This window comes from Ranitomeya variabilis, chromosome 2 (assembly GCF_051348905.1).
Source record: "Ranitomeya variabilis isolate aRanVar5 chromosome 2, aRanVar5.hap1, whole genome shotgun sequence".
NCBI lineage: Eukaryota > Metazoa > Chordata > Amphibia > Anura > Dendrobatidae > Ranitomeya > Ranitomeya variabilis.
Window position 1 is genome coordinate 985,271,534 of NC_135233.1, and position 20,028 is coordinate 985,291,561.

Genomic DNA, 20,028 nt, shown 5'->3' on the forward strand with positions numbered 1-20,028 from the left:
GCATAAAACATGGTGCAAGCTGGGATTTTCTAACATGTCATGTCCGCCGTCCGGCCGACCATTGTATATTTAATAGCTTATGTTTAAGGAAGAATGCATAAAATGCTCAATCTGAGCACAATGTAAAAAAATGAAGTAACATTATAAATCCTCTTATGCTCTTATTTTCTATTGGCTGCAGGTTGTGTCCCCCAATGTTTGCTTAACTCCCTTTAAAGGGGTTGTTTTCTTTCATAGTACAATCTCCGAAGGCTTGTTTGGGGTTAAAATAGCGATCAATGCTCATAACCGACTGCCACTTTAGCGCTGCCCCTGCGCCGCTTCTTGTGAGTATTTGGTGACAGGCTGCAGCAGTGACGCCAATGTCACACTGGAGCCAATCACTGGGCTCAACTGTCTCATGCCATCTACCTCCGACTGACTGCTGAGCCCAGTCATTGGCTCCAGTGGTCACATGCAGTAAACGTGACATCACCGCTGCAGCCAATCAGTGGGCCGAACGGTCTTGAGCCATCAGTCCCACGTGGCATCACCACTGAGCCCAGTGATTGGCTCCAGTGGTCACATGCAGTGAACATGACATTACCACTGCAGCTAATCAGCGGGCTCAGCCATCTCAAACCGTCTACCTTTGCTTCACCATTAAGCATGATTGGCTGCAGTGGTCAGTGGATGTATCTGTGACGGCACTATTTCACCAAAGACAACGAGGAGCAGCGAGGATGCGGCGCTGACTGGCATTTGGTAAATAATGTTGATTGTATTTTAGCATGGATGATGGGAGATTTGCTGTGAATGAGCCCTGTAAGGGTATGTTCTCACACTGCGATTAGTGATGGGCGAATGCGCTCGGATAACGTCTTATCCGAATATGTTTGGGTGTTATCCGAGTATCTGGGCGTGCTCGTATATTATGTTAGAATCCCCGCGGTTCCGGGGCCGTGGTTTGCCAGGGGAAGGGAGCAGACGTGTTCCACAGGAGCTCCTGCTAATTCCCCTTAAAAAGCTTTTGAAAGCATACTAAAAGTGGATTTTTGGACTCCTGGAGCATTTATAACGTGCCAGGTGCCAATCAAGCCAAGATGGGACCAGATCCTACCAAGAATAAACCGGTTTGGAACCAGAGAGGGGCAAAGAGAAACGGAGGCTTAATGACACATGGAAGGGCTCAGACCGGGCCTGCAGTTACAAAGCCTGTCCCTCCCCGCATCCAGCACAAGCCGAAGCTGCAGGAAACACCACCGCACAAAAAGCCCCTGATCGGCAGGACACCCACCGCTGCCACAGCTCCGGATCATTCCCGCAGCGCTAAGGACAGAGGCCGGGACAAAGAGAAGACTCAGCACGTCGGGAGCACTACGGGAAACAAGATGGCGCCCGCGACGTCGCAACTGAGGCACAGCGCTCTTGAGTTTGTGCCGAGGCTGCGGTCGGCGGCCGAATCACAACAACAGGACACAGCGGCGCCGGAGAGAGAGGACGCGCTGCTGCAGCAGGATCGACCTGGGGAGCTGCACGCCGGCCTAGAGCATGCACCGACCGGCAAAGACCAACAAGTAGCGGTGAGCATAAAAGCCGCAAAGCTGCACAGCAGAGCCGGAAGTCAAGTGGCGTCCTAACAGCAGGCGCAGGGCTGGAGGGCAATTGACAGGCGCGATACACCGCAACAACCAAGCCACCATGAAGACACCAGCCACCGACAGGTACTGAGGGGGCTGGGAATAGAGGCATCGAGCGCCCAGGAGCTTTCATTGAAGGCTGCATGTGAAGCGCTGGAGAAGGGAACAGCTGCGGCGAGGGAGGAGGGAGTCCTCAGCAGGAAAATGGTAAAGCGGTGAGTGGAACGTCGCCAGTTCTATATAGCGCCACAAAGCCTTCACCCTATATTAATGACTGTGCCACCCCTGATCACCAATGCGACTTCACTACTATTAAGGAGGATCATACTGGGGACGGGAAAAATAAGGGACAATCGCACAGAAATGGCAATGGGGAGGGAGGGGAGCCTGAGGAGAGGAAGGACAGAGAGGAGGGAATCTGGCCATCAAGTAGCGCTGGAATAGCGCCAACAATATCGCCACTGCTACATAGCCCCATACACTCTCCTCCGAACTGGAGGAAATGTGCCTCTCTAATTTCACCTTACAGTACCCCAAAAGTCACAGGGATGACCCATGAAATCCCTAACAACGGACAAATAAGCAGAGACTCATCTGCTAAAGGGTCATCGCCAGAACCCGGGAGCGATTGCGACCAGTCCTCTGACACTCCAGAGGGCGATTTTCTCACACGTTTGAAGTCACAACAAAATATGATGTTGGAAGAATTCAACCTGCTATGTAAAAGAGGCCTCTGAGAATTGTTGACAAAATTAACCCCCCATCTCATTTCTCCTATGGAATCATCCAATAAAGACAACATCTCAGGAGTCCAAAAGGAACAGGAGGTTATAAACTATGACTCAGATAACTCCTCTGACTTATCAGAGGGGTCAGAAAATACCCATTCAGAAGACTTTATCAAAATGACAGACAACTCTGATAGCGAGGGCAGTGACTTTCATAATTTCACAGATTTTAACGTAACCTCTACCCAGAATTCCCTTCCTGGGAGCCCTATGGAGTTTGAGACCCATGTGCCCACAAAACAAAGTCAAAAGAACCAGGATGAGAGACCCGAGATCTATTTTCCGATTACTTTAATAGATAACATTTCAGCTTCCGACGACTACCCATCTGAAAGCTTCATGATAGATATTTGCAGAGCTCTTTTAACATCAACAAATATTTTGAAGAAGGGCAACAATCATATTAGCTATGAACCAAATATATCCGTTTCCCAACAGCCAAACACGGAAAGAGCCTCTGAATCATTTATCAAACAGCTCTTTAAAGATTTAGCTCATTTTATTGTTGGTGACTCTAAATTTTGCCCTAACAGGGACATCGGTACTCTGCTTCAAGACCAAGGGAGGGTTGAACCTCTGGTCCAAAATTACCGCACTTCGCTTCCTACCCAGACTGGCAATCCGCACATATTCTTGGACTTTCTGGAGGGGATCCAAAAAAAAATCACCTTTTTCAGAGAGTATCTGGCCAACTATGAGGACTTCAGAATAAAAGACAACATTAAAATAAGAGGAATACCTGAATCGATTCAACCTACACAGCTAAAAAAGTATATTTCTAAAATGATTTCCCACCTGTTACCCAAAAGAGAAGGGGAAAATTTAATTGAGAAAGCCTTCAGAATCCAAAGGCCTCCATCTCTCCCTTCACATGTTGCCTGTGACGTCATTGTGTCCTTCTTCCCCACAGGAGTTAAAAATGACCTTCTTAGGTTGACAAGATACTCAAAAGTTCTCCCAGCTCCATACAGTAACCTATCTTTTTTTTAAGGACCTGTCAAAAATAACCCTACAAAGATGCAAATCTTTTTTCCAAACCACCCGGGGACTCACACACGCTGGAATCCGTAACCAGTGGACAAAGTCTTCCAACTTACATGTGAAACTCGCTTCAAAGGAGTACACCCTCTCAAGCCCGGAGGAGGGAATGACCCTCCTAAAAAGAGTGGGATTATAGTTTCCTACAACTCCACCTGATGCTGTCCCTCTGGCCACACCGGACGGATGCATACCCTACCTGAAAAAAGTATATTTTCCACTTGCTTGTCTTACTGATACTGAACCGGACATTGCCCCCCAAGTGGTTTCTGGGTCACACAGGGTGACCCCGGACCGGGCAGGTTTTCATGTTTTATTGAGTGCTACATAACATAATCTTGTATTTCAATTTGAGTAGCTATCTTGATGATGGAAGCAGTTGTTTAATTCAATAATACTTTAATCTACATCATAAGCTCATGTATACATGTAAGAACTCTATTTTAGGCAGGTTTTCTTGTTTTATTGAGCTACATAACATAATCTTGTATTTCAATTACATTGTTTAAGCTTTTTCAATAATACTTTAATCTACATCATAAGCTAACGTATACATGTAGGAACTCTATTTCAGGCTGTATCGTAAACATATGGTTCCTATATGTATGTAAACCTGCCTCTTTTCCCCTATTTTCATAGGGGTTTTCTTTTCCTGATCTCATATCCCTCCCCTTCCCCTCCTCCCCTTCCTGGTCTATCCTACCCAGTTATAGTTTAAAATCCCAATAAAACGTTTGGAAAAAGAATCCCCGCGGTTCCATGATTTGTAGCTGGTAGTCTCAACCCATGTGGGGATTCCCGAACAAACAGACAATCCCCTGGTGTATTGATGCAAATCATGCAGCCGCAGGGACTGGAACATAATATACGAGCAGCCCAGATACTCGAATAACATGTTATCACGCCCATCAATGTTCCCATTACATTTTTATTTGAAGATGATATGCTCATCGCAGGTTTAGACTTGTGGACGCCTTTTAACCACTTTAGGCTTTAAGAAACACTAAGAGTTTAAAATAAATGGGATGCATGAGACATCCATTCTTTAGGCTGCCCTTCGCTAGGATGTTGCTCTATACTATAAAATAGAAGTCAAAGGGAAGGTTAAAAAGACACCAGGCATGTTTTTAAGTGTTTTGTCAGTGTCAACAGTGTAAAATGTTGGAAAAGTGCTCGGGAAACAACCAAAAAGTTGAAAAAAAAGTGCTTCAAGATTATAAAACTCCAGAGAAAAAGGGCAATTCCCGAATCATCTTCTGCTTCTGAAACGGATGTTTTGGCTGCCAGTAAAAGACAGTGTGAACGATCACTAATACCTGGTGGATCAGACAAGCGTCATTCTGACCTGTGATTCACTTGCATTAACCCTATGAACTCTATTTAGTTTTTATTTGCTCCATGCATGTAATGGAGCAGAACGTTGTGTCCGACTGCACAATAGTACTGGGTTCTCACACACCTTGTTGCAGTAAAAGCTGATTTTGGCTTCTTTGGGAAATTAAGTCCAGGCTTTACGGGCCATTTCCAGTAGCATGAACCCATTGCATAAATTGCTGATGCTCCATTTCACTTACATTATATGGCTTCTCCATGGTTGAGTTAGTTCTATTCCTGTAGTGCACTTTTCCCACGTGTGATAATCATAATAATTAGTTATACAAAGCTATGTTGACTACACATTGATGGTGCCACTAGACATCAACCCGTATAATCATTGCTGCCATAACATCCAGCAAATCAGGAGACTGCCTTTACATGTTGCAGAAAGGGTTCTTTACAGTAACAGTAGTCACATTTTGGAATGCTGTACCCAAAGGGTGGTCATGTCTCTTTGAAAGAGTTATAATTAATTATCTGATTGCCAAGTGGGTACTGTAGTGCAGCAGGGTTGGTTCAGTGTGACAGACAGGGATCACAGGAAAAGTTCACAGCAGATGTGTTTAATGTCCACACTTACACAGTGTTCAGCATACGGTATCCTCCGGACCGCAGCCAGGAAACAAAACAGTCCTTGGGAGTCTGGTTGCCGAGGGCGACGGTATCACGCTGCGGGGTGCCAAGAGTTAGCGCTGCTGTCTCTGTTAACTTACACAAGCTGAGCTTCTGCAGAGCCATCCGCTCCGCAAGTTGCAAACTCCAAACTGACACACCCGAACCCTTGCTGCAGGTTTTTTTTTAAAACTGGAATCTGTGGCCATGGGCCACTTATAAGCCTGGAGGAAGCGGACCGCCCCCACTACCTTCCTGTAGTCAGTTTGAAAAATTAAAAGCCCATAACGGGTTTTCCTGAACAATGCCTTGGCCAAATAGCTTGTCCAGGTCCAGGCTAAAGGCCCCGTCTCACACAGCGACGCTGCAGCGATACAGACAACGATCGCTGCAGCGTCGCTGTTTTGTCGCTGTGTGGTCGCTGGGGAGCTGTCACACAGACAGCTCTCTCCAGCGACCAACGATCAGGGGAACGACTTCGGCATCGTTGAAACTGTCTTCAACGATGCCGAAGTCCCCCTGCAGCACCCGGGTAACCAGGGTAAACATCGGGTTACTAAGCGCAGGGCCGCGCTTAGTAACCCGATGTTTACCCTGGTTACAAAAAAAAACAAACAGTACATACTCACCATCTGTTGCCCGTCAGGTCCCTTGCCGTCCGCTTCCCGCTCTGACTGTGTGCCCGCCGTACAGTGAGAGCAGAGCGCAGCGGTGACGTCACTGCTGTGCTCTCACTTTACGGCGGCAGTCAGAGCAGGAAGCAGACGCCAAGGGACCTGACGGGCAACAGATGGTGAGTATGTACTGTTTGTTTTTTTTTACATTTACGCTGGTAACCAGGGTAAACATCGGGTTACTAAGCGCGGCCCTGCGCTTAGTAACCCGATGTTTACCCTGGTTACCAGTGAAGACATCGCTGGATCGGTGTCACACACACCGATTCAGCGATGTCAGCGGGACCTCAACGACCAAAAAAAGGTCCAGGCCATTCCGACACGACCAGCGATCTCGCAACAGGGGCCGGGTCGCTGGTACGTGTCACACATAGCGAGATCGCTACTGAGGTCGCTGTTGCCTCGCAAAACTTGTGACTCAGCAGCGATCTCGCTAGCGATCTCGCTATGTGAGACGGGGCCTTTACTTTTATTTTGCTTTGTGACTCACAGACGTCCTGCTGTGACCACAAGGCAGTCCAGCGGGACTAATAGGACTCTGTCTGCATCCTGGGGGCTATATATTGACCCTCGCATATGATCCCCCTCACTGCCTCACAGTACATAAAGGAAATGTTTGTTTTTGCCCCTTGCTTTTGTGAGGGGCTTCAGTGATAATTTATGCAAAAGCTGAAAATACAACTAATCCCTGGAGTGGAGACAACGCTTTGATCTCGGCTGATTGGGGGGATTTTTTTTTTTTTTGCCTACATGCCATCAGTGTTATGCCCACCCTGCCTACGAACCTGTATAGGAAGTGGTAAATCAGCATGTGCTTCTCCTTATAGAGGTTCCACTATAACCACAGCCCTGGCCTGAGGGTATAGGCAGGCAGCACGACGGCCCACCAAAAAATACCCAGTGACCGCCTAGGAAGACTTTGGGGCTTAAATGCCCCTCCACTCCAAACATTGTGGCTTATGTAGTGTCACCTCCACCGGACCCATCACAACTCTGAGGCCTAGCCTTATATTGTCAGCATACAACAGCGGACAGTGGGGATTTAGTGAGATCTTATGATATATTTTATTTTATTAAGAATTATAATACATCTATAGTAAAATGGGGTATTACTATATATGAAGATTTTTGGGATTTGGATACATGATACAAAGATGTCTTCTAATATTCTGTCATTGGGCACCATATTCTTGTACTTGGCGTCAGAGGCTTTTCGGATGAAGGGAAAATGCGGCTGTTTGGAAATGTTTTACAGAAGAATCCTTGTGGATAAAGCCCACGGTCAGTACATGTGGAGCATTTATTACCTGGTGCATGCGAACAAGCAGCAGGACATGGAGGCTTTGTTCTCTCCCCAGTAATCCTGACTTTTTCACATGGCTCTGAGTGCTCCCCGCTGTTTGTGTGTGTATCACACAGTCTCCATGAACTCCAGGAGGACTGTCATCATCGAGTGCATGAAAGCTTCTCCGCACTTGGGCTGACAAGTGAGGGCTCTGCAGAGCGCAGCTCTGGCTTCTTCCAGCTGCTTCCTCTTCTTTCTTCATGACGTTAGTCCTGGGTTTTGGCAACTCAACAAGATTCTCATATGATTTTTCTGGGCCTGGAAAGTCTTCTATAATCGCTCAGAAGTAGGCCTCTCGGCCATTGTTAGTTTTTAAAGCATTTATCTTATGTGTTGCACTGTTCCAGCCATATTTCCAGTGCTGAAGTCATCAGATTGTTGAGAACTTCTACCATCTTTGTCAATGCAAAAAATAAATTTCTCCTGTCAGTTGATGACTACTGGGGCCCTGACTGGTGGAACCCCCAGTGATCTCTACCTCGAGGCTCTGGAACCCCTGAGAGACTCTTATACATGGAGAGGAAGTGCAGATGATGAGCCTCCGCTCCATTCATTATTAATAAGGCTGATGGAAAAAATGGAGTACAGTTCTCATCTTGCTCCGGCAGTCCCATAGACAATGAATGGAGCAGAGATCGAACATGTTCATTCAAGAGCCCCAATCTCCTGATCGCTTGAGGTCCCAGCAATATGCAGTAGGTTGGTAACTTGGGGATAACCTTTTAATTGAGTCTCCAACCGGAAAGCAGTGGGTTTTGAAAGTTCTGCAAAGTGCCCTACGTACTATACTATCAAAATAATTGTGCCTGAGGATATACGGTACATAGAGGGCGTAACTACAAAATGATTGGGCTCCTAGTAAGACCTCATTATTAATTCAGACCCAGACTAGACCTTTAATTCAAACACCATTCTAGACCCTCAAAATGAAGTTAGACCACTGACCAGAGGTCTGCATTTTTTTTTCACATCCCAAGCCAAACCCCCTAACATCCGTTTTTTTTTCTTTTATCTGTCAGCACCATAGAGTAGCATGGGTGTACAGGTGCATCTCACAAAATTAGAACATCATCAAAAAGTTAATTTATTTCAGTTTTTCAATACAAAAAAGTGAAATTCATATATTATATAGTCATTACAAACAGTGATCTATTTCAAGTGTTTATTTCTGTTAATGTTGATGATTATGGCTTACAGCCAATGAAAACCCAAAAGTCGTTATCTCAGTAAATTAGAATACTTTATAACATCAGCTTGAAAAATGATTTTAAAATCTGAAATGTTGGCCTCCTGAAATGCATGTTCAGTAAATGCACACAGTACTTGGTCGGGGCTCCTTTTGCGTCAGTTACTGCATTAATGTGGCATGGCATGGAGATGATCAGCCTGTGGCACTGCTGAGGTGTTATGGAAGCCCAGGTTGCTTTGATAGCAGTCTTCAGCTCGTCTGCATTGTTGGGTCTGGTGTCTCTCATCTTCCTCTTGACAATACCCCATAGATTCTCTGGACAGGTGGCAAGTCCTGCTGGAAAATGAAATTTCCATCTCCAAAAATGTTGTCGACAGAGGGAAGCATGAAGTGCTCTAAAATTTCCTGTTAGACGGCTGCGCAGACTTTGGTCTTGATAAAACACAGTGGACCTACACCAGCAGATAACATGGCTCCCCAAATCATCACTGATTGTAGATACTTCACGCAGTGGACAATGATAGCTTTGTTTCCTCTTCTCCCTGGCTGTACAGCACAGCTCAGGTAATGAGCTGCTGTCATCTGTAACGCACTCTCCCCTCCCCCACAGTGTAAGCAGCAGAGGGAGATAGAGGACTCCCCGCTACAGCTGCAAAGGATGAACAAGGCCCCCTGCCAGCTTAAAAGTGAGTGTAAATGGGGGCCTTTAGTATGGGGTAAGAGGGGGAGGGGCTAAGTTATTAAGGGATAAATGAGGGCCCCATTACCTTATCTCTTCTTTCACTCCTGACTGACTGCACCCCCTCCCACTATATCACCCCTGACTGCACCCCCTCCCGACAATCACCCCTGACTGAGCCCTCTCCCACTATATGACCCCTGACTTACATCCCTTCCCCTGCTGAATCCCTGGAATCACCCTGACTGAGCCGCTCTACCCCTGTATCACCCCTGACCACCCCTCCCCCCGTATCATCCCTGCTGAATCCCCTCGCCCTGGAATCCCCCTGACTGAGCCCCGGTATGACCCCTGACTGCACCACATCCCTCTATATGACCCCTGACTGCACCCCCTCCCCTGTATCACCACTGCTGATCCCCCTCGCCCCGGAATAACCCTGATGGAGCCCCTCTCCCCCTCTATCACCCCTGACTGCACCCCCTCCTCCTGTATCACCCCTGACTGCGCCACCTCCCCCTGTATCATCCTGATTGAGCCTCTTTGCCCCATATTACCTCCGACTGCACCACCTCCCCCGATATTACCCCTGACTGTGTCCCCTCCTCTTGTATCACCCTGGCTGCGCCACCTCCCCCTGTATCACCGACTGCGCCACTTCCCCCTGTATCACCCTGACTGTGCCACCGCCCTCTGCATCACCCTGACTGCACCACCTCCCCCTGTATCATCCCTGACTGACTGCGTCACCTCCCCTGTATTACCCTGACTGCATCACCTCCCCCTGTATCACCCTGACTGCGCCACCCCCCTGTATCGTCCCTGACTGACTGCGCCACCTCCCTTTGTATCATCTCTGACTGACTGCGCCACCTCGCACTGCATCACCCTGACTGCGCCACCTCCCCTGTATCACCCTGACTGCGCCACCTCACTCTGTATCACCCTGACTGCACCACCTCCCCCTTTATCACCCCTGACTGACGGAGCCTCTCTCCCCCTGTATTACCCCTGACTGCATCCCCTCTCCCCCTGTATCACCCGTGACTGAGCCCCCTCTCCCCCTGTATCACCCCTGACTGACTGAGCCCCTCTCCCCCCGTATCACTCCTGACTGACTGAGCCCCTCTTCCCCTGTACCACCCTGATTGAGCCCCTCTCCCCCTTTATCACCCCTGACTAAAACTTTTCTTTCCCTGCTACTAACAAAATGAGGCCCTTCATAAAATGTTATGGCCTTATAGGTGGCAGAGAGATTTCTGTAAATAGTGTATGGGGGGATGTGAGGGAAGCTCTTTCGATATTACTCCAATGTTATGCATAAGTGATCTAGGACCCTCACCACTAGAAGAGGGGGCATTCACATAACATGTTTGCTGCAGAAATCAAACGGCAAATTAACAGCGAAAATATCCACACAGGCATTGTGCAGATATTGCTGCGTTTACTACTATCGCCGTGGCTTTTCTCAGAGTATAGATGAGATGTTATAAAATCCCCTCCACTACACTGGTGCTATAACACATTGGACTAGTGGTTAATAAACACCAGGGGACATTTATCATTGAGTTTGAACCAAATGGTGGGCGCCAACCCCTGCTATATCATTAAGACGTGTACTACCTTATGTTATATCGCACAATTGGCGCTCTTGTATTCATTTCTATGTAACTACATAGTGCGCCCCAAGAATTATATTCTCTGGTGGGTCCAAGGTGCTCCAGTCCGACGCTGATGGTATATATTATGGGTAAGCCATGTATATCCATGAGCTCTGCATCTAGACATGCAGGAGTCCGGAGTGTGAAGGGTGCTGGACACGCACAGGGCTCAGTCGCTCAGCCATAGATGCAGGCTTTCCCTGCCATTGTTTATGTAACGCGGGTCACTGCAGTGAGTGAAGACATCTTGTGGGAACCGTCCCCGCCACTCACTGGTCCCACTCATTTAGAAGGAAGAGGCAGGGAAAGCTCCATACATGTGCATTCGTCTTTGGCCCCTGTGTTACAAGACGTCCTGTATTGGCTGTAGGAGCAATTGATGCATTTGGATAGTAATGATGCGTTTGCATCTGTGAACATGTACATAAAATGTTAGATGCACGCTAATACCCTAGTATAGAAGACCTGCTCAGTATGTGCTCTTCTTCTTCAGGGTTCTCTGTTAAAACACTCGCATTCACCGTGTCATGTCTGCAAGTTCTCAGATCGCTGTACAAGCCGTCCTAGTCACAGCCACTTCATCTTGGGTCAAACAAAATTCTAAAAAAAAAACAAAAAAACTGGAAGCATCATCCACTCATACGTTTGAATTAATTTATGTTTTTCATGTCTTCTGATGAAATGATGGCACATCTCCCAACGTTGAAAGGTTTTTATTAATCAGAACTCATGGAACATTGAAAGAAGGAGGCCGTGGGGTCATCCGTCATCCATTTTCCCATGGCCGATCATTTCATGCTCTGATTTACTTTCCATGCGCACACTACGTCTTTTTTTGAGAGAGTACAGTCCGTAATCTGCCTGAAAAAGCGCTAATGAAGTGCTAAAAAGAAGAATGAACATAAGCACTGCAATGTAAAACAACTTGCCGTAACATTTGCTCAGTTTTTTTAGCTTCTTTTTTTAACCCCTTCATGTTATCAAAGCCGGGAAGCGGTTAAAGGAAGCGACCTGACCGTTCTTAAGGCGACTCATTATTTTATACTTAAAGGGGGAAAAAATGCCACCACAAAGCCACTGCAAAAAAACAAAAAAAACATACCCTAACAAGTCTCCATAATGTGCCCTCATAGGGCATCTGTCAGTAGAACCAACCCTCCTAAGCCGTCTATATGGGCATGTAGGTCATAGGAAGCTGAATAAAATGATAACTTGCCATCTGTGATCCGATGTCTTATTCCAGATATATCCACAGTTTTCTTAATATATAAATGAGGTGTTAAAATCTATGGGCCAGACATAGATCCCCAGCAAATCAGCCTACAGTGCTTATTGTAAATGACAGGAGGAGTTACCAGTGTAAGACATGGAATGACTGACAGTCTGTTCTCCTGATCTGCTTGTCTCACTCTGATAATGCTCTTTTTAATTTAAAATAAGCTCTGGAGGCAGATTCTTAGGGAGATCTATTTCCGGCCCATAGATCTTAACAGTTCGTTTACATATTAATAAAAATGTGGATTCCTTGGGAATAAGACATCGGATCACAGATATCAAGGAATCATTTTATTCAGCTTCCTTTGACCTACATGCCCATATAGATGGCGTAGGAGGGTTGATTCTACTGACAGATGGCCTTTAAGTCTGATAAAGCATCCAGCTTCTGATATGAATTCATGGCCCATCGGTAATACATTTCCTTGTGGTTTGGGACCAACACTAACTTTCACCCCAAAGAACCATATACATTTAAAGGGAACCTGTCACCATGAAAATGGCATCCAATCTGCAGGCATCATGTTATAGAGCAGGAGGAGCTGAGAAGATTGATATGTAGTTTTGTGAGAAAAGATTCAGTGTAACATGTGTTTTATTCATTTAATCCTCTGCTCTTTCTGGGCGTTTTGGTCCACAGGGCGGTCCTATCAGTGACTGACAGCTACCTCTATATGCACATTTATGCAATGGAAGCTATCGGTCACTGACAGGACCGCCCACTGGACCAAAAATCCCAAAAAGAGCCGAAGTTTAATGAATTAAAGGACAGGTTATACAGAATCTTTTCTCATAAAGCTATATATCAACCCACTCTGCTCCTTCTGCTCTATAACATGGTGCCTGCAGATTGGACGGCATTTTCATGGTGTCAGGTTCTCTTCAAAAATTGCAGCCATTAGCTATTAGCAAGTGACGATTGTAAGGATTGAATAGCGATCAATGAAGTAAAACCATTGTGGCCATAATTTCTGAATGCCAGGCTGCTCAGAACTGTTCTATGAGATTGTCCTAAGCCGTGTCGAAATGAATTGACCCATTTTCTAAGGTGGTGGCTCCTGTGTTTGTTTGTTTTTTCTTGCTATACTTTGGCTATTGTGCCACCGCAAACGCAAGGCTTTTTTAGACTGGTTTGATTACGTTAGGATCTAAAAGAATAACCTTGTGCGCCATAATTGCCACACTTTTGGCACAAATGCTCATGTGGCGTAGCAGACACATGATTTGCACCAAATTAATAATTGACTTTTGCCAGTTTTTTGCCCCAGTTGAATGGCCAAAAGTAAGACTACTCAAGGCCAAATACGATTTAGAGCAACTGCAGACAAACCCCCTGATATTGGTAAGGTTGGACAACAGTGTAGTGTGTATAGAGCCCCCCGATTGTCCCCGACATATGATGTCGAGGGAGATAAGGATCTGATATGTCTGATTTCTGACTGCCAATCCTCGGTGAGATAAGTTGCCATCAAACGAGTCTGACCGCGGCTCTCACATAGAGAACAAACCAGCAGTCGGCAGAGGAGGAGCGCTCGTCTGTGTATGGAGGGATTGGGCCAGATGGCTATCAGCTGAACCATTGTTTGGCCACCAGCAGAGTTGTCCTAAGTAGGATCAAGTGTTAGCTTGTATGAAGATGTGCCAGTGTTATCACACAGTGTGTACCACCATGCCGCTTCCTGAGACTGCCTCGGCTAAGTGTACGCTGCATAACTAATAAATGTGGGCAAATGTTTCAGAGAACTGGCAACCACACAGATGCATGTGGTCATCCAGGAGCTTTGTTAGGTTCTCCTCACATATACATTGGAGGCTCCTGCAATTATGTTGGATTTAATGAAGAAAATAGAAAGGGAGCTGAGTGCAGAACCTCAAGAACCACATTACAAGTCGGTGGGGCTTTACTTTTGCTTTTCTTCTCTTAGATGCAGATGTGAATTCAGCCTTACATATACAGACCGTGGCGATCGTCCTTGCCCCAGATGGGGCATTTTTTCCATTGATAACCTATAGCTGAGGGATGATGGTGTCTTACTACATCACGTCCAGCAATGTAAAACCAGGAAAGGACTGTGTGTACTTCTGCTATTTCATTCTCTCCCACACCAATCTGTAGCTCCCAGGCAGAAGTGCAGCTGCTGTCCCCTTGTGTCTTCCTCTCCGTGGGGGAGAAAGAACAGACTCAGAACAATTCTGCATTCAATTGGTGAGAGGGCGCATAAAAGGCCTTCAGCTTTTCCTCCATGCTTGGAAATTCAAGCAGCTGGTCCGCATTAGCTTAAATATGTTCCAGCACAGTGCTCAGTCCATGGCCTGACGCCCCATTCCCAAGGTTTTACAAGAAAAGGTTAAAATAGAACACTTTCTAATGGATTTGACCGCATCGGAAATAAAAAATTATGAGCTTTTCTAGACAACCGTACATGTTTTTGGATTTCTAGTTTTTTTTATTTTCCTCTTCTCAGATAAATATCAGCTCATTAAACTAACACTTTTATCATATATACAAAGTTGCCCAAAGCGCTACATTCAGTTAACACTAATCCCAAAAGAAAGGCACAGAATGTCAACTCATAAATATGTCAGAGACCGCCAGATGACCTGGGAAGCAGCGGAGCTTGAGTGGTGGGAATGGGTAAAGGTAAGTATTACTTCTCTTAATTCTAGGTTATCCTGAGCATGGGACTACAAAATTATCCTGGAAAACCCAAGATTTATACTACAAAAACTAAAAAAGAAACCTCCATTTATACAAAACCTATACTTGTCCATATGGGACCTATCAATAAGGCCTCATACTAAACCTAAAAGCAAGGGATTTGACTCCAAAGTCTGCTTCAAATGGGGTTTGGACCTTCGGGGGCCATTATTGAGGATCTTCTGGAGGGAACTCAGTCTGATCATGCCCACTACAGTGAACTCACTTTTGGCCACCAACTACATGTTATATAATACATTTGTACCATTTTTTTTTCTGAAAAACATTGAGCCGAAACAAAACTTTGTATATCATCTCATGTGTGAACAAGGCCTACAAGATGTCTGTGTTTGAGACGTGCATGCACCTGCCTGTAGAAAATATCAATGTCTTGATTTGTTTTTTTCAGTTGTGACATTATATGCAACACTTGGCGGTTCTGCGATTGCCCATGGGCTTAATGAAACTGAAGTCACCCACATAATTACCAGCAAGGAACTCCTGCAGACCAAATTGAAGGTAATGATTTTGCTAAGTGCAGATGTTACACTTGATAGACTATGTAGAGTGTCACAGATGGAAAAAGGACTCAGTCTTCTAGCAGCCACCAGTAAGTGATTTACTGACATTTCACAGTAACAGCATTAAGGCTTACTAGAATGACAATTAAGTTGATCATACACATTTGATAGCTGTCAATCCAAGTTAACATTTGGATGACTCCCCCATAGACCGGAAAGCACAGCTTAGGCTACTTTCACACTAGAGTCGTACGACGCACGACGAATTGCGTCGTTGCGACGTACCGACGCAAGCAGTGAAAGCGCCGCACAACGGGGGCAGCGGATGCTGTTTTTCAACGCATCCGCTGCCCCATTGGGAGGAGGGGGCGGAGTTCCAGCCGCGCATGCGCGGTCGGAAATGGCGGACACGACGCACCCAAAAACGTTACATACAACGTTTTTTGGTGCCGACGGTCCGACGCAACACGGTTGCGACGTGTGGCAATGCGTCGCTAATGATAGTCTATGGACAAAAAACGCATCCTGCAAGCAATTTTGCAGGATGCGTTTTTTAGCCACAACGACGGATTGCGACGTGCAGTGCACGACGCAAGTGTGAAAGTAGCCTTAGCCAGGCATACCCGTGTCCTCTAAAAGAGAGCCACTGCCGGAATAATCTGCCAGCAGCTTTAGCCCTTGCCGAAAAAGGGTTTAGTGATTGAATTCAATCATCTCATCCTCCAACTTAATCTTTAGCTTGGCTGAATGTTATGCAGGTGGCAAGGTAAGTGGGAACAGCGCCCATTCGGCTTTTTCCGAGATGGCATGAGTGTCTCTACAGTATTTTACTCTAGATTAGACACGTGGGTATTCCAGAATGGTTGACATGATAGGTAGGGTTTTCTTTAGGAAGCCAAATAAATAGGTAGATAGCAGAATTTGTCTAGCCCCTTTTTGCCCAATTTTTTATTGCCCTTTTCAGACTCCCTAAATAGTTAATTGTAGCACCTGATTCCTATTTAATATTGGTGGCGTTATTTTCTGTCTCCAGCTTGAATCGTCCATATTCAGCATTTGCTCAGTATGGTGGCATTTTAATCAAAGTAAACATACGTGTTCTCAGTATCCTGAGTGCCCAGACCTGAAGGTGCTTCCTTGTATATCCGTGTCCCGTGGGGATGAACGTTTGCCAGTTCTGGCAGCCCATATATACAAATTTATCTTTTTGCTGTGGCCAGGATATTCTCAGCCTCCTGCTTGTGTATTGTATGTATATATTGGCAGCTTACCAGTGCAAACAACAGAATCTTGTATAAGAACAACGAGATAAGTTTTAGGTTAGAAGGCTTGAAGTGTTCTTCTGAGTAGTAAGCTCATCCGTCTGCTCTGCTGACATGCCTGCTTTACTAAATGCTCCATTTCTCATGGAATAGCGATTCTGGGGAATCTATCCATAGAGCTCTGCATTGTGCTGTTCCCCTTTTATTTCTCGTATAGATATGTCAATAAATGAATAACTAATTAATGCCTCTAAAATGTTTCTACTGGTGGGAACCCCTAATGACATCAAAGACACTTTCGTTGGGGAAGGTTATGTATTCTATAAATCTTGCCCAGTTGTATGGTTTGGCTTAGGTGTATTGCTTTGTAAAGAATCAGCAGGCTGAAATTGGTTTGCTTCCCTATTGTAAAAATAACCAGAGAAACCCTGATCAGGCTGGCGGGGCTGATCCAAAAATATCAATGCAATAGGGAATAACTTGCTTTTTGCTGGAGGTCCAACTACTCTCCAGCAGTCCCTTCGCTGATGAATGGAGTGGTGACAGAATATGCACCCCTCCGCGCCATTCATGATGGCACTGCCGAGACCCCTATCTAGAGATCACTTGAGTCCCAGCAATTGGACCCCTCTGTAATCACCTTTTTTTGTTTTTAATGGAATAACTAAGGAACTCCAGATTTCCTGAGAACCTTAGTTAGGAAATGATTCCCTGCAAACACATATCTCTGTCTTGTCTCTGTCAATCTCTTCACACATTCCCAGTAGGAATAACAGAGGAAACTCACAATGCAAAAGTTCTAAGATACTCCAGTATTCTTACACCTAAGAGTTAGACTATGTTCACACGTTCCATTTTTACAGCATATTTTTGCTGCCTTTTTGTGCAAATTAAAAGCTGCTTTTTACTATTCCAAACAAAACCTAAGATAAAAACAAAATGAGAAAATAAATAAATAGCAATAGTGCAAGAAAATAACATAGGGTACTTAGTTACCGTATTTTTCGGACTATAAGACGCATCGGACTATAAGGCGCACCCAGGTTTTAGAGGTGGAAAATAGGGAAAAAAAATATTTGAAGCAAAAAAATGTGGTAAAATATTTAATAACATACTATTATATGTGGTGTTATTATATATAATAGTATGTTATTATGTTGGAAGCTGCGGGACCAGTGTGGTGTCTGTGAAGTACTATATGAAGATGCTGGAGGGTGAGTATAAGAATGGAGGCACAGGGCTTATATTGAAAGCACCACTCCAGCACTGCAAAATAACACTGGAGTGCTGCTTTAAAAGCCCATGGAAGAACTATAACTCCCAGCATGTCCTGCAGATCCTATGACATGCTGGGAGTTATAGTTCACTAAAGGAGTGACAGAGTGCTTTATTGTGTTTTAGAAAGACTAACCTCTTAATTGTGGCAGCCAGCCACTGTGGTGAGGTAAAAGTATCCCATGACTGCACACACAGAGCCCTCCCTCTTGTTGCCTTTCCACAGCACAGGTTATAAGAGGAAGCCAGCAGATTCTAGTGTTGGAGTTTGAAGGACCTGTGATGATGTCAAGAAGAGGGAGGGCTCTGTGCTGCCATGTGATGCTCCAGCCCGCCCACTTCTGACATCACAGGTCCTCCTTGTGCACACTGCACAGCACTCAGCTCCAGCCCAGGAAGGTACCAGCGATCTCCTCTCCCCCGGACCCTGCTGCTGCTGCCTCCTCCTCCCCCGGACACACGGATCTCCCCAGCTGCTGCAGGAATCAGCACTGAGGAAACCATGTGTGTCCCTGCTTAAGTGCAGTATTCATTTGCTGCTCCCACCACTCAGCTGATAGGTGGGCGGGGAGTAGCTAATGAATATTCACTGCACTTAATCATCGGGACCACAGTGCTAATTCCCTGCAGTGGGGACATTTTTCTGCCTCCTGAAGTGGGATAACAGTGCGATCCCACTCGCTGCTGCCCCCCTCCCCACATGCTACATCCCTACCATAAGACGCACCCACACTTTCCTCCCAAATTTGGAGGAAAAAAAGTGCGTCTTATGGTCAGAAAAATACGGTACATTTTTTTAATCAAAATTATGTTAAGCCATCCCACCACGTGAAGGTGACCCTAGTCTGGACGGTCCTAAACTTTTAGTATTAAAATCTTCCCATATGTCAAGTGATGTAAATGTGAATAAAGGCAGACCGGGGCCCCGACTAATGGATAGCCTGCAATTGGGAGCTATATATACCTACTGTCCAACTCAAAGAAAAGGGACACCACACCCTTATTTGCACAGAGTGCAAAAATCTGAAACAAGAACCTACGGTCATCTGCCCTTATTCACATTTGCAGAACGTCACTTGACATATGGTAAGGTATTAATACTAGTGGTTAGGGCTGTTCCGAATAGGGTCTCTATGACATGGTGGGATGGCTTTTATGTTTTATTGTTTTTTTTTAAATCAAAATTATGTTAACTATGTAGCCAATGTTCTTTTCATGCTATTTATTTACTGCAGAGTATTTGTTCATATTGTTTTGATCTTAGGTTTTGTCTGTTAGTGGCCAGTGTGAACATGCGCCTACATGCTGCATGCATACCAACTTATGTTCCTGTTCATCTCTTTAGGTTTTTTGTTTTTACAGTACCAGCAAAAGCTATGAGATTTCAGAAATCTCATGCACACACGTTTTTTTCCCCTGACTGAATTTGAAAAGTTCTGCTTTTTTTTTTTTTTTACATTTTCGGGATTTTTGCACCATAAAAAGCAACGAGGAATTGCCAAACAATGCACCATGTAGTGTAGACAAATGACAGATATGATTCGCACCAAAAAAAGCAGCAAAACTTGCCTTTTGTAAGCTGCTTCTTTACTGCCAAGAGAGCAGGTTTTACCTGCAGAAAAGAAACGCTTGCAAAAACGCAACGTGTGAACATAGCCTTAACCTGTTGCGCTTGGCTTTTCAGTCTGCTCATCCTTCACCAGCACTTGGGGCAGTGAAGCCATTTAGGCATCTGGCTTATGGGATTTAGTTATCCAGGTGCTATGTTATTGACCGATTACTAATGCAATAACTTCTCTTTTGTAGAGCATCCTCCCCCAAGTGCCCTTGTTACGACATATCATCATCGTGGATGGCATCAGCACTACCACAGAGTACCCCAACAATATCACTGTACACAGTATGACGGCGGTGCAGGCTCTGGGGGCCAGGCAGGGTGAGTGGGTCGTATTGGTGTGTATGGAGGGATTCACTGTGGATTTTAATTTTATTCTCGTGTTTTCTTGACACACCGT

At 45.4% G+C, this 20,028-nt stretch overlaps 1 protein-coding gene across 3 annotated transcripts in view; it reads left to right on the top strand.

Moving 5' to 3' along the window:
* Positions 1–20,028, top strand: part of ACSL3 (acyl-CoA synthetase long chain family member 3) — a 118,615-nt gene that overhangs the window by 46,329 nt on the left and 52,258 nt on the right. For all 3 annotated transcript variants that reach the window (XM_077290891.1, XM_077290889.1, XM_077290888.1), the window contains exons 4-5: positions 15,365–15,474; positions 19,820–19,949. In XM_077290891.1, coding sequence (XP_077147006.1) covers positions 15,365–15,474; positions 19,820–19,949 — 240 coding nt within the window. The remainder of the gene's footprint in view (positions 1–15,364; positions 15,475–19,819; positions 19,950–20,028) is intronic.